This window comes from Myotis brandtii, unplaced genomic scaffold (assembly GCF_000412655.1).
Source record: "Myotis brandtii unplaced genomic scaffold, ASM41265v1 scaffold26, whole genome shotgun sequence".
NCBI lineage: Eukaryota > Metazoa > Chordata > Mammalia > Chiroptera > Vespertilionidae > Myotis > Myotis brandtii.
In genome coordinates this window covers 2197497-2208359 of record NW_005359880.1, presented here as the reverse complement: position 1 = coordinate 2208359, position 10863 = coordinate 2197497, and the positions used below count along the sequence as shown (strand labels likewise).

The 10863-nt window shown below is 34.8% G+C and overlaps 1 protein-coding gene across 1 annotated transcript in view; it reads left to right on the top strand.

The window, feature by feature from the left end:
• The window catches only part of WDR78 (WD repeat domain 78), a 55053-nt gene that overhangs the window by 32451 nt on the left and 11739 nt on the right, over window positions 1–10863 (top strand). Inside the window, exons 10-14 of the mRNA XM_014541070.1 lie at window positions 1498–1700; window positions 5443–5529; window positions 6711–6862; window positions 8724–8881; window positions 9690–9811. Coding sequence (XP_014396556.1) covers window positions 1498–1700; window positions 5443–5529; window positions 6711–6862; window positions 8724–8881; window positions 9690–9811 — 722 coding nt within the window. The remainder of the gene's footprint in view (window positions 1–1497; window positions 1701–5442; window positions 5530–6710; window positions 6863–8723; window positions 8882–9689; window positions 9812–10863) is intronic.

Below are 10863 nucleotides of genomic sequence, written 5' to 3'. Positions count from 1 at the left end.
AGATGAAGGGAGAGAGAAAGAGATAAAAACATCAATGATGAGAGAGAATCATTGACCAGTTGCCTCCTGCATGCCCCATACTGGGTATTGAGCCCACAACCCAGGCATGTGCCCTGACCTGGAATCTAACTGTGACTGCCTGGTTCATAGGTCAATGCTTAACCACTGAGCAACACTGGCTGAGCATATTTTCTGCCCACTTTAAAATTGAGTTTTTTTTAAAAATCAAGTTGTCAGAACATATTTTTCTATGTTTTGGCTACAAGCTCTTTTTCCCCTCCCTTTAAGAGAGAAAGGAAGGGAGAGGAGTGGGAGAGAGAGACACACACACATTGATGTGAGAGTGAAACACTGATCTGTTGCCTCCTGCACACATCAAACCTGCAGTCTGGGTATGTGCCCTGACTGGGAATCAAATCTGCCACTTATTGGTGAACAAGACAATGCTCCAACCAACTGAGCCACACTGGCTAGGCTGGATACAAGCTCTTTGAAAGATACATGTATTGCAACTATCTTCTCTAAACCTATGGCTTGCCAATATATTTGTCTTTTGATGAATTTTTTTTATTTCATCCACATGAACATAGTCAATTGGTCTTTGATAAAGGAGGAAAGAAAGCAAGGAAAAAACGATAGTCTTTTCAACAAATAGTACTGTAACAATTGGACATTTACATGCAAAATAAAGAATCTAGATACCCAAAAGTTAACTCAAAATGGATCATAGATCACAATGTAAAATGCAAAACCATGAAACTTGTACAAGACGACACAGGAGTATGACCTTGAGTATGATGATGACTTTTTTTCCCTTATTTAACACCAAGAAATAAGAAAAAAGTGGGTACTAATATCAACACAAAAAACTGTAGGGTTAGTCTAACCCTTCTGTTAACACATAGATGTTTATAACAGTTTTATTGATATACTTTTACCCAGCCCTTCTTACAACCATAAAAGAGGCACAGTGCCTAATGGACCTCTTTGCATTTTGGAGGCAGTGTATTCCTCATTTGGACGTGCTCCTCTGGCTTATTTGTTGAGTTACCTGAAAAGCTGCTAGTTTTGAGGGGTGTCCAGAAGAATAGGAGATTTTGCAACAGGGCCAGGCAGAACTATTCAAGGTACCCTGTCATTTGGGGGTACCTTGATCCAGCAGATCCAATGTTGTAGTGTTGGTAGTAGATAGAGATGCTGTTTGGAGCTTTTGGCAGGGTCCTATAGATTAGAAGAGGACAATCTTATTTTTTAAAAAATATATATACTTATTATTGATTTCAGAGAGGGAGAGGGAGAAAGAGAGAGAGAGAAGAATCAATGATGAGAGTGAATCATTGATAGGTTGCCTCCTTCATGCCCCACAATGGGGATTGAGCCGGAAACCCAGGCATATGCCCTAACCAGCAATAGAATCCATGACCTCCTGTTTCATAGGTAGACGCTCAACCACTAAGTTACACTGGCCAGGCGATAATCTTTTTGATTTAATTTTAGAACCAAAACCTGAAGGGCCTAAAGACCTTTCAGGAGGTAAAAAACGTGAAGAGGTAGAAGAGAAGAAGGAAGAGGAAGAAGAAATAGAAATAGGTGAAGAACAATCAACAATACCAGCCAATTTGGAACGACTTTGGTCCTTTTCCTGTGACTTAACCAAAGGTCTTAATGTGAGCAGCCTTGCCTGGAATAAAACAAATCCAGTAAGTTATCTAATATTTTAACAATTCCATCTCTAGCATTTAAGGGAAATTGTCAAGTCCTAATGAATATTTTTTTAATTTAAGCAAGTATTTAAATAAACATAACCCCTAGTTTTAAAATGCCTCTAAAGAAAATTCCTGTTTCAAAATGAAAAACGCATATAATTATGAAAAAATTTTTCTCCTTTAATATAAATACATTATCATTTTTATCTTAAATATATCTATATTGATTGTTTGATTGATTTCAGAGAGGAAGGGAGAGGGCGAGAGAGATAGAAACATCAATAATGAGAGAGAATCATTGATTGGCTGCCTCCTGCACGCCCTCTACTGGGGATTGAGCCTGCAACCTGGGCATGTGTCCTTGATGGGAATCAAACCTGGGAACCTTCAGTCCTCAGGCTGTCGCTCTATCTACTGAGCCAAACCAGTTAGGGCACCATTTTTATCTTAATAGATGTACTTGAGACACTCTCTGAATCCATATCAGATATTGAGAAATGAAGTAGAATACAGTATATATTTGATTTATTTCAACATTTACTAAACTCAGGTATCCAGATTTGTATTTGTATTTTACTTGTATTAATACAAAAACTCTGTGAGTTAGGCTTCATGATGTTGATGAGGAAATTGAAGCACAGAAAGGATAAACAACTTGCCCAAAGTTGTACAATGTAAGTAAAACAGCTGGAGTTCAAACCCAAACATCTACCTCCAGGTTTCTTGCTTTTAAATACTAATTGCTAAAAATCATCCTGAGAAAGACCATTCATTCATTAAATGAATCATCAAATTGGGGGATGGCTCATTTGCTTGTAAAAAAGAGATGATTATAGAGTAATGATACTTATTTTCTCTTGGGGTTTATAAACTGCTTCTGAAGACATGATTCTCAACTAGTTATTCCAAAATGCTTTTATGTAATGGCAATAAATATTTAGTGTATTTTTAAAGTGATCAAAACTAATTTATTGGTTTAAGTTGTATTGTATTATGTATGGTTAAGAATTAGCCTTATTATTTTATTGCCACGTCTTTTAAGATGCTATGTGCAAATATGATAGTTGTTATGGTTATTAAAAAACAGAAGTTCTATAATCATTTTTGTTGAAGACTAAATAACACGGTAAAATGTATATATTTTTATTGATTTCAAAGAGGAAGGAAGAGGGAGAGAGAGATAGAAACATCAATAATGAGAGAGAATCATTGATCGGCTGCCTCCTGCACGCCCACCACTGGGTATCGAGCCTGCAACTCGAGCATTTGCCCTGACCAGGAATGGAACCATGACCCCCTGGTTCATAGTTCGACACTCAGCCACTGAGCCACACTGGCTGGGCTGAATAAGATTTTTAATAAAATAAAATCCTTTTAATTTGGATTTGTCATTGTAACACTATACTTGAGAACATCTCATAGATAAGTGAGATTCAATAAATCAATAATAACTGTAATAAACACATATGAATTCTATTTAGAAACTGAATACACTAACATTTTATTTTATTGAATTTATTGTGGTGACAATGATTTATAAAATTATATAGACTTCAAGTGTACAATTCTATAATACATTATTCTGTATATGGTATTGTTTGTTCACCACCCCAAATCAAGTCTCTTTATCACCATTCACCCCTCTTTACCTTTTCTACCTCCCTCCACCACCCATTTTCTCATATTGTTTTTTCTTAACCTGTTCACCTTTTTCACCCAGGCCTCTCCCACCCCACCCCACAACCTCCATCCCCTCTGACAGCATTCAGTCTGTTCTTCGTATCTATGAATCTGTTTCTATTTTTTTGTTTTATGTATTTTGATCATTAGATTTCACATATAAGTAAAATCATATGGTACTTGTCTTTTCCTGACTGGCTTATTTCACTCGGCATAATACTCTCCAGGTCCATCCATGCTGTTGCAAAGGGTAAGCCTTTCTTCTTTTTTATGGCCAACTCGTACTCCATTGTGTAAATATACCACAGCTTTTTAATCCACTCATCTACTGATGGACACGTGGGCTGCTTCCAAATCTTGGCTTTTGTAAATAATACTGCAGTGAACATAAAGGTGCATATATTCTTTCAAATCAGTGTTTCAAGTTTATTTGGACACATTCCCAGGAGTGGAATTGCAGGGTCATATGGCAGTCTGATTTTTACTTTTTTGAGGAAACTTCAGACTGCTTTCCATAGTGGCTGCACCAATCTGCATTCCCACCATCAGTGGGCAAAGGTTTCCTTTTCTCCACATCCTCACCACCACTTGTTTGCTGATTTATTGATGACAGCCATTCTGACAGGTTTAAGGTGATTTCTCATTGTGGTTATAATCTGCAATTATATCTCCGATGATTATATTGATGCTGAGCATCTTTTCATATGTCCATTGATCATCTGTATGTCCTCTTTGGAGAAGTGCATATTAAGCTCATTGGCCCATTTTTAAATTGGATTGCCTGTATTTTTGGTGTTGAGTTTTAGAAGTTCTTTACAAATTTTGAATATTAATCCTTTATCAGATGTATCATTGGTGAATATGTTCTCCCATTCAGTGGGTTGGCTTCATTTTGCAAGAGTGAAACATCGATTGGCTGCCTCTTGTGCGCCCCCTACTGGGGATCGAGCCTGCAACCTGGGCATGTGCCCTGACCAGAAATCAACTGGCAACCCTTTGGTGCATGGGATGTACCCAACCAACTTAGCCACACTGGCCAGGGCAATCATTAACTTTTGTCTATTTATACTTACATAAGCATGTCTTGAAATGACCTGCTTTACTCATCAACTCAGGCTGCCATCATAAAATACCATAGGCTGGGTGGTGTAAATAATAGAAATTTGTTTTCTCACAGTTCTGGATGTTAGGAAGTCCAGAATCAAGGTGCCAGCTGATTTGTTCCTGGGAAGCCTCTCTTCCTGACTTGCAGATGTCTGTGTCCTCATATGGTAGAGAGGGCTCTGCTGTGTCTTTCTCTTTATAAAGGCCATTGATTTTACAAGATTAGGACCCCACCCTTATGACCTCATGTTACCTTAATTGCCTCCTAAAAGCCCTGTCCTTAAATATAATCACATTGGGGATTATGAGTTTTACATATGAATTTTGAGGGAGGAGACACATCATTTTATGATACCTGTCTTTACCTTAAATATCTTTATTTTACACTTAGAATGATTTGGTCATTCTAAAAAACCCAAGGGATATTATAATGTAATAATGCAGTTTTGGAAGATTATCTCAGTACTAGAGGCCTGATGCGTGAAAATTCAAGCAAGAGTAGACCTTCCTTCCCCTGGCTGCCAGCACCGGCTTCCCTCTGGCACCTGAGACCTGGGCTTCCCTTCTCTGGCCGCCGGCAGGCACCCAGGACCTGTGCTGGCTTCCCTCCGGCCCCAGCTTCATCAGGAAGGACATCCGGAATGACATCCGGAAGACGTCCAGTCTAATGAGCATATTATCCTTTTATTATTATAGATGTAAAGGAACTTGTTAGCAATTCATTCTTTGGGGGTACTTATTGTTTAATCTGAAAATTTGATTATCATTATAATTTTGCTTAGGAAGATGAAGGTGTAAAGTAAAATAGAGGGTATACTAGTATTTAGAAAAAGTCTTAATTGAAATGTTTTATCACTATTATAAACACAGTTCATTAATATGCATCTTTGTACATTTGCAAATATTTATATGTCACCCTCTCTTATATTAAATGCAATTTTCTGATTTTCAGGACCTTTTGGCTGTTGGCTATGGGCATTTTGGATTTAAAGAGCAAAAAAAAGGATTGGCTTGCTGCTGGTCAATAAAGAATCCCATGGTAACCCAAACAGGATGAAGACCCATTTTTATTTAATTAAGTGTTGACATGATTATAAAGCAGATAGTTGTTCAAGCAAGACATTTTTTTTTTTTTGGTTTAAGTACATAATAATTAAAATTTGTTCTTTTTGATATAGGTTAAAGTAAATTCATTTACAAGTTCATTCAATAAATATTTATTGAGCATATACTATGTACTGTTATATCTGTTGATCCAGAGTTGAACCATTATTGTTTATCACGGCTAATTACAAAGAATGAATTTGCAAAAAAAAAAAAAATCCTTTGAAAATTACATTTCATTTAATACTGGGTTGTTTCTTAATATATGAATAACTCCTTATCACCCTATAAGATAGATTTCTGTTATCCTCAACTGATATAAAATAGGTTAATATGACCATCTTATTGCCATGAACTTTTCAAAGAGAATAAATAAGAATCAACCATTTGTGTGTGTGCATGTGTGTGTGTGTGTGTGTGCTAAATAGCCCCAGTCAATTTGTTACTTTATAGCTTTACATTTAGTTTTAATTCACAACTGAAATGTAAAGTAAAAAACTTAGAAAAGGATCAGAAGATCATATGAAAATAGAGTTTTTATAAATATTCCCACTTTTGTTAGAAAGATGGGTTTATATAGCATAAAAGAAAGGAAGAAGCAATTTTAAACAGGTAGAAGGATTGATATAAGATTCATCATCAGTAGGCTGTCTTCTTTTCCAATAGGGTGTTAAAAACAAGAAAGTATTTAGATTAGACATTGAAACAAACCAATAAAATGCTTGACAGAATTTTAGGAAAGTACCTTAGCGAGTTTGGAGCAGATAGGAACACATATGTTAGATCATTTGTTTGGAGCCCATTATTGTTTCTTTAAGAATGTAGTCCTATATTGATCAAACAAATACTGTTGAAAAGTTGCCAATATATGGTAATTATTGTAGAAGCCCATCTTGTATTTCTTAAAATTATTGAGCTCTGAGAATTCATCAAAGGGAGGGAAAGGAGGTTTTGTTCTCATCTGTACTGCAACTTAGGAAGAGAAAAGTAACTTAATGTAGACTAACTCTTCTCACATCCCCATTGGCACTAGACTACACTTTAGCCATCATCAGACCCTACCTACTGTGGTGTACAAAACCAAGTTTAACATGTAATATGGTATTTTTGTTTCAGTGGCCAGAACGTATTTATCAGAGTCCATATGGAGTTACTGCTGTGGATTTTTCCATTGGAACACCTAATCTTTTAGCAGTTGGCTATCACAATGGCACCATTGCGATTTATAATGTACAGAGCAACGTTAATGTTCCAGTTCTGGATAGCAGGTGAGGATCCAAGAATTAGATAAATGTAGAATATATGCTTATTTAGAGAGAAGTAAAAATTTAATGTTATTTGGTCTTGAGTGAATGTTTACATTGTTACTGAGAATGGTACCATTATTTTTCAAACATTTAATAATTTCTCCTATTTTCTCTCCAGCTGGAATGCTTTGCCCTAATATCTCCTTTATCTTCTCTGCCCACCTCACCAACAAATTTCCTTTGGCTTGAAAGTTTTATGCTTATTCTTTTTTAAAGAAAAATTTTCTCAATTTTATTGAGGTATAACTGAAAAATTGTATATATTTAGGTTGTACACTCTGATTTTTTAAAGGTGTACAATGCGATGATTGAATATTTGTATACATTGTGAAATGACCACAATCAAATTAATTAACACATCCATCTCCTCACATAGTTACTATTTTTTGCATGTGTGGTGAGAAAACCTAAGGTTACTCTATTAGCAAACTTCAAGTATACAATACAGTATCATTAACTATAATCACCATGCTATATATTAGATTTCCAGAAATGACTCATCTTATAACTGAAAGTTTGTATCCTTGATTGCTGTTGTACCACCTCCTCAAGGAAACATTCCCATTTCTTTCTTTTGTGCATGCTATACACAACTTTATCACAGCACACATCATGCTGTATATAAATTGTTTATGTATATATCATTCTCCTGAGGAGGCTGTAAGCTCTTTGAGGACAAACATTAAGTCTTGTTTATCTTTGCATGCTCAATACATCCATCACATGATGTTTCTCTCTCGTCGATTTTTCTAACTCTCTATCCCTCTCTCTTCCTCTCTGTAAAAATCAATAAAATATATTTTTTTAAAAGAAAAAGAATGAATGAATGAATATAAACAAACAGTGCAATATACAGATGATGTATTATAGAATTGTACACTTGAAACCTATTTAATTTTATTAACCAATGTCAGCCCAATAAGTTTAATGAAAAAGAAATAGATATAGAACTCTTAAAAGGAAAAAAAATGAATAAATAAATGAGTCATATTGAGAAAATAAAAAAGTTAAAGGGGGAGGAGGATATTGAATATATTAGGTTTTTGTAATAGACCATATATCAATGGGGCAAAAATGAGGTAGAATATTTATATTAGTTTTGAGTAAACTTTGCTGGAACTGAATGGAAATAGGCATTAAAACAGAAGTTCTTATGCTTAACTTTGAAATTATTTGCATAGTTTTGTAAGTGGGGGCCTTTCTGCTTATTTCCAGGAAGAGGGTCCATAAATTTTACCATAAAATCAAAGATATCTATGATTTTAAAAAGATTCAGAACTATTATTTTGGAGAGTTCACATTAAAAAAATTCAAGGGATTCAGTACTAGGAACAGAGCAGTCAGTAATCTGACAAGTGATTTTAAAATTCACTGAGAAGTGAATAAAACTTAAACAACTTATTCATTTAAACTATGAAAAATCCTTATAAAAATAAAGATACTTAATATTCAATATGTATAAAATAAGCTAAATTTAAACAATTTAACTAGGAAAAAATAAAAGGAATAGAATAAGTGAAATACATTTTTAAAAGAAAGGAAATAATTTGCTTTTGTATTTGTTATGCGAACCAATAGAATTAATGTAGTAACAATTTTCTTTTTAAGAAATGAGAAAAACGGCAGTGAATATTAGGTGTCAAAGTGATTATTTTTCCTGTTTTTCAAAATATTTAAATTAAAAATCCAGTTTTCAACCATAAAAGCACTCTATAAGTAGGTTATAGTGCTCTATGGTGTTGTCCTTATCACTTGTACTCTAAGTCTTTTTTTAAAAAAATTCTTATAATGAGTATATATTTAGTACTTTTCTCTGTTTCAGTGAATCACCTCAAAAACATTTGGAACCTATATGGCAACTACAGTGGATAGAACAAGATCGAGGAACAACAGGTGATGACAAGAGAGAAATACTAGTTTCTATATCAGCAGATGGAAGAATCGCCAAATGGGTTATACGCAAAGGACTGGACTGTTATGGTAAAAAAAAATACTACTAATAAATAGATATCAAGTTATCTTTCTCTTGTTATAGGCTGAATTAAAAATTCCTTGTAAACCATGTATAAGAGGTGAAAAATTTTGGTTTTGCTAAATAAGAAAATAAAACTGGGCTTGGTCATTTTTTTTTATAAGCATCTAGTTTGGGTATTTGCTAATTTTAACCTAATCACATGCAGAAGATGGCAGAAATCATTATTTGCAGAAGGGACATATTATATCTACAATACTTTTTCATGTGATAAATAAGATATATTTTTTCTTTTTTTTACCACTCTGAAATAATTTTAATAAATTGGTTTGGGGACAGTTTAGGATTTTAGTTGAAACTAGTTAACACTCTCAAACAACACTATTATATTTGCAAACTTAGTTTTCTAAGGCAGGAAACCTTTTCCCCTATTCTCTCCCATTACTTTTTTCCATTTATTTATCTCTTCCCTGCCTCATTCTAAAAATTAATTCAGATGTCTATATAATTGCTTGGAATTATGGCACCAATGTAGCAGAAACAGCGTATATGTATTAAATCATATGGCAATTGATTTTCTTCCCCTGGTATGTACTTGCTCCACTCACCCTCCTAGCTTCCTCTAACTACTAAAAACCCCAAATTGGTCCCAGGGAAAGCACTTAAAACCTTATATTTTCAGAGCCATGAAAAAACAGATCAAAGGGAGAAATCACACTAATATCTCCCCATGAAGGAAATAAAAATCTGTGCATCTCATGATTTGAAACCCTTGGGGGACCTAAGAAATGTACTGTATTTTTTCTTTAAATAAAGATTTGATGCGTTTGAAGCGAACTACTGCCAGCATCAGCAGAAGAGGAGGGGAAAAGGAAAAGAAAGGTGAAGCTTTGATATCTCGTCAAGCTCCTGGGATGTGCTTTGCTTTTCATCCCAAGGTAAATTATTTCAATCCATGATTTACTATTGCATATAACAACTTCCAATAATGGAAGTATATTAAGATATAAAGCAAGACAAAAAGTTAGCATGTTAACTAATATTGTGCCTTGTAAATAAGAAAATAACAAACATAGCTGTCAACCACAGGTGGTATGGCACATTCCAGTTGACTATACTCTGTCTTTATCTTCTTTCCAGAGAAAAGGTCTGTATTTCTGAGGAACTATGGCAAGATCCTCTTTACAACTGCATGTATAATGAGTGCCCCTCCTTGCCCTTCTTGTCTGCTCTGCTGCTCTATTGTTCCGATAGAAACCAAATGTACCATATAGTCCTCTAGATCCTCCATGTGAGGGGTTGCTCTTACGATTCTAGGCATCAGGAAGACTACTTAACACATTGCGCACCAGTAGTTTTGTTGCCAGCTTTACCCAGTGGCCAGATAAGTTTCTAGTAAACGAGTACAAAAAGGTTTTACAAAGTCTCATACTTTAAAAAGATAATAGCTTGTAAGAACATGTAATAAATAACTTCAAAATGCAATGGGTATTTAATTTTAAGGCATGCCTTTAACATTATGTAAAATACTGTGTAATATGAAACAGGAGAATGCTCGTCATCTGCCCACAATGTGTTAAGTTCCTGCTTATCAAGCCCAGAATCAAATCGAAGCACAGTTAATGAACTTCTACTTTTTAAAATTCTTTTTATCTGGAGGTTCTTTGGAGTTAGAAAATTCAGCCATTATGACCCACTTCTACAAAAACATATCCTAATGTTTTCTGATATGTAATATGGTCATCTCTTTAGTGTCACCGTTGTCTACCTAATTATGCAAACAAAACTTGAGCTCCTACTTTGTTCTATCCTAGCATCCAAATGATAGCGAAGTCTTTTTTTTTTTTTATTGCTTAAAGTATTACAAAGGGTATTACATATGTGTCCTTTTTTTCCCCCCCGCCCTTGATAATCCCCTGGCCTCCCCTACCCCCCAGTGTCTTATGTCCATTGGTTATGCTTATATGCATGCATACAAGTCCTTCTGTTG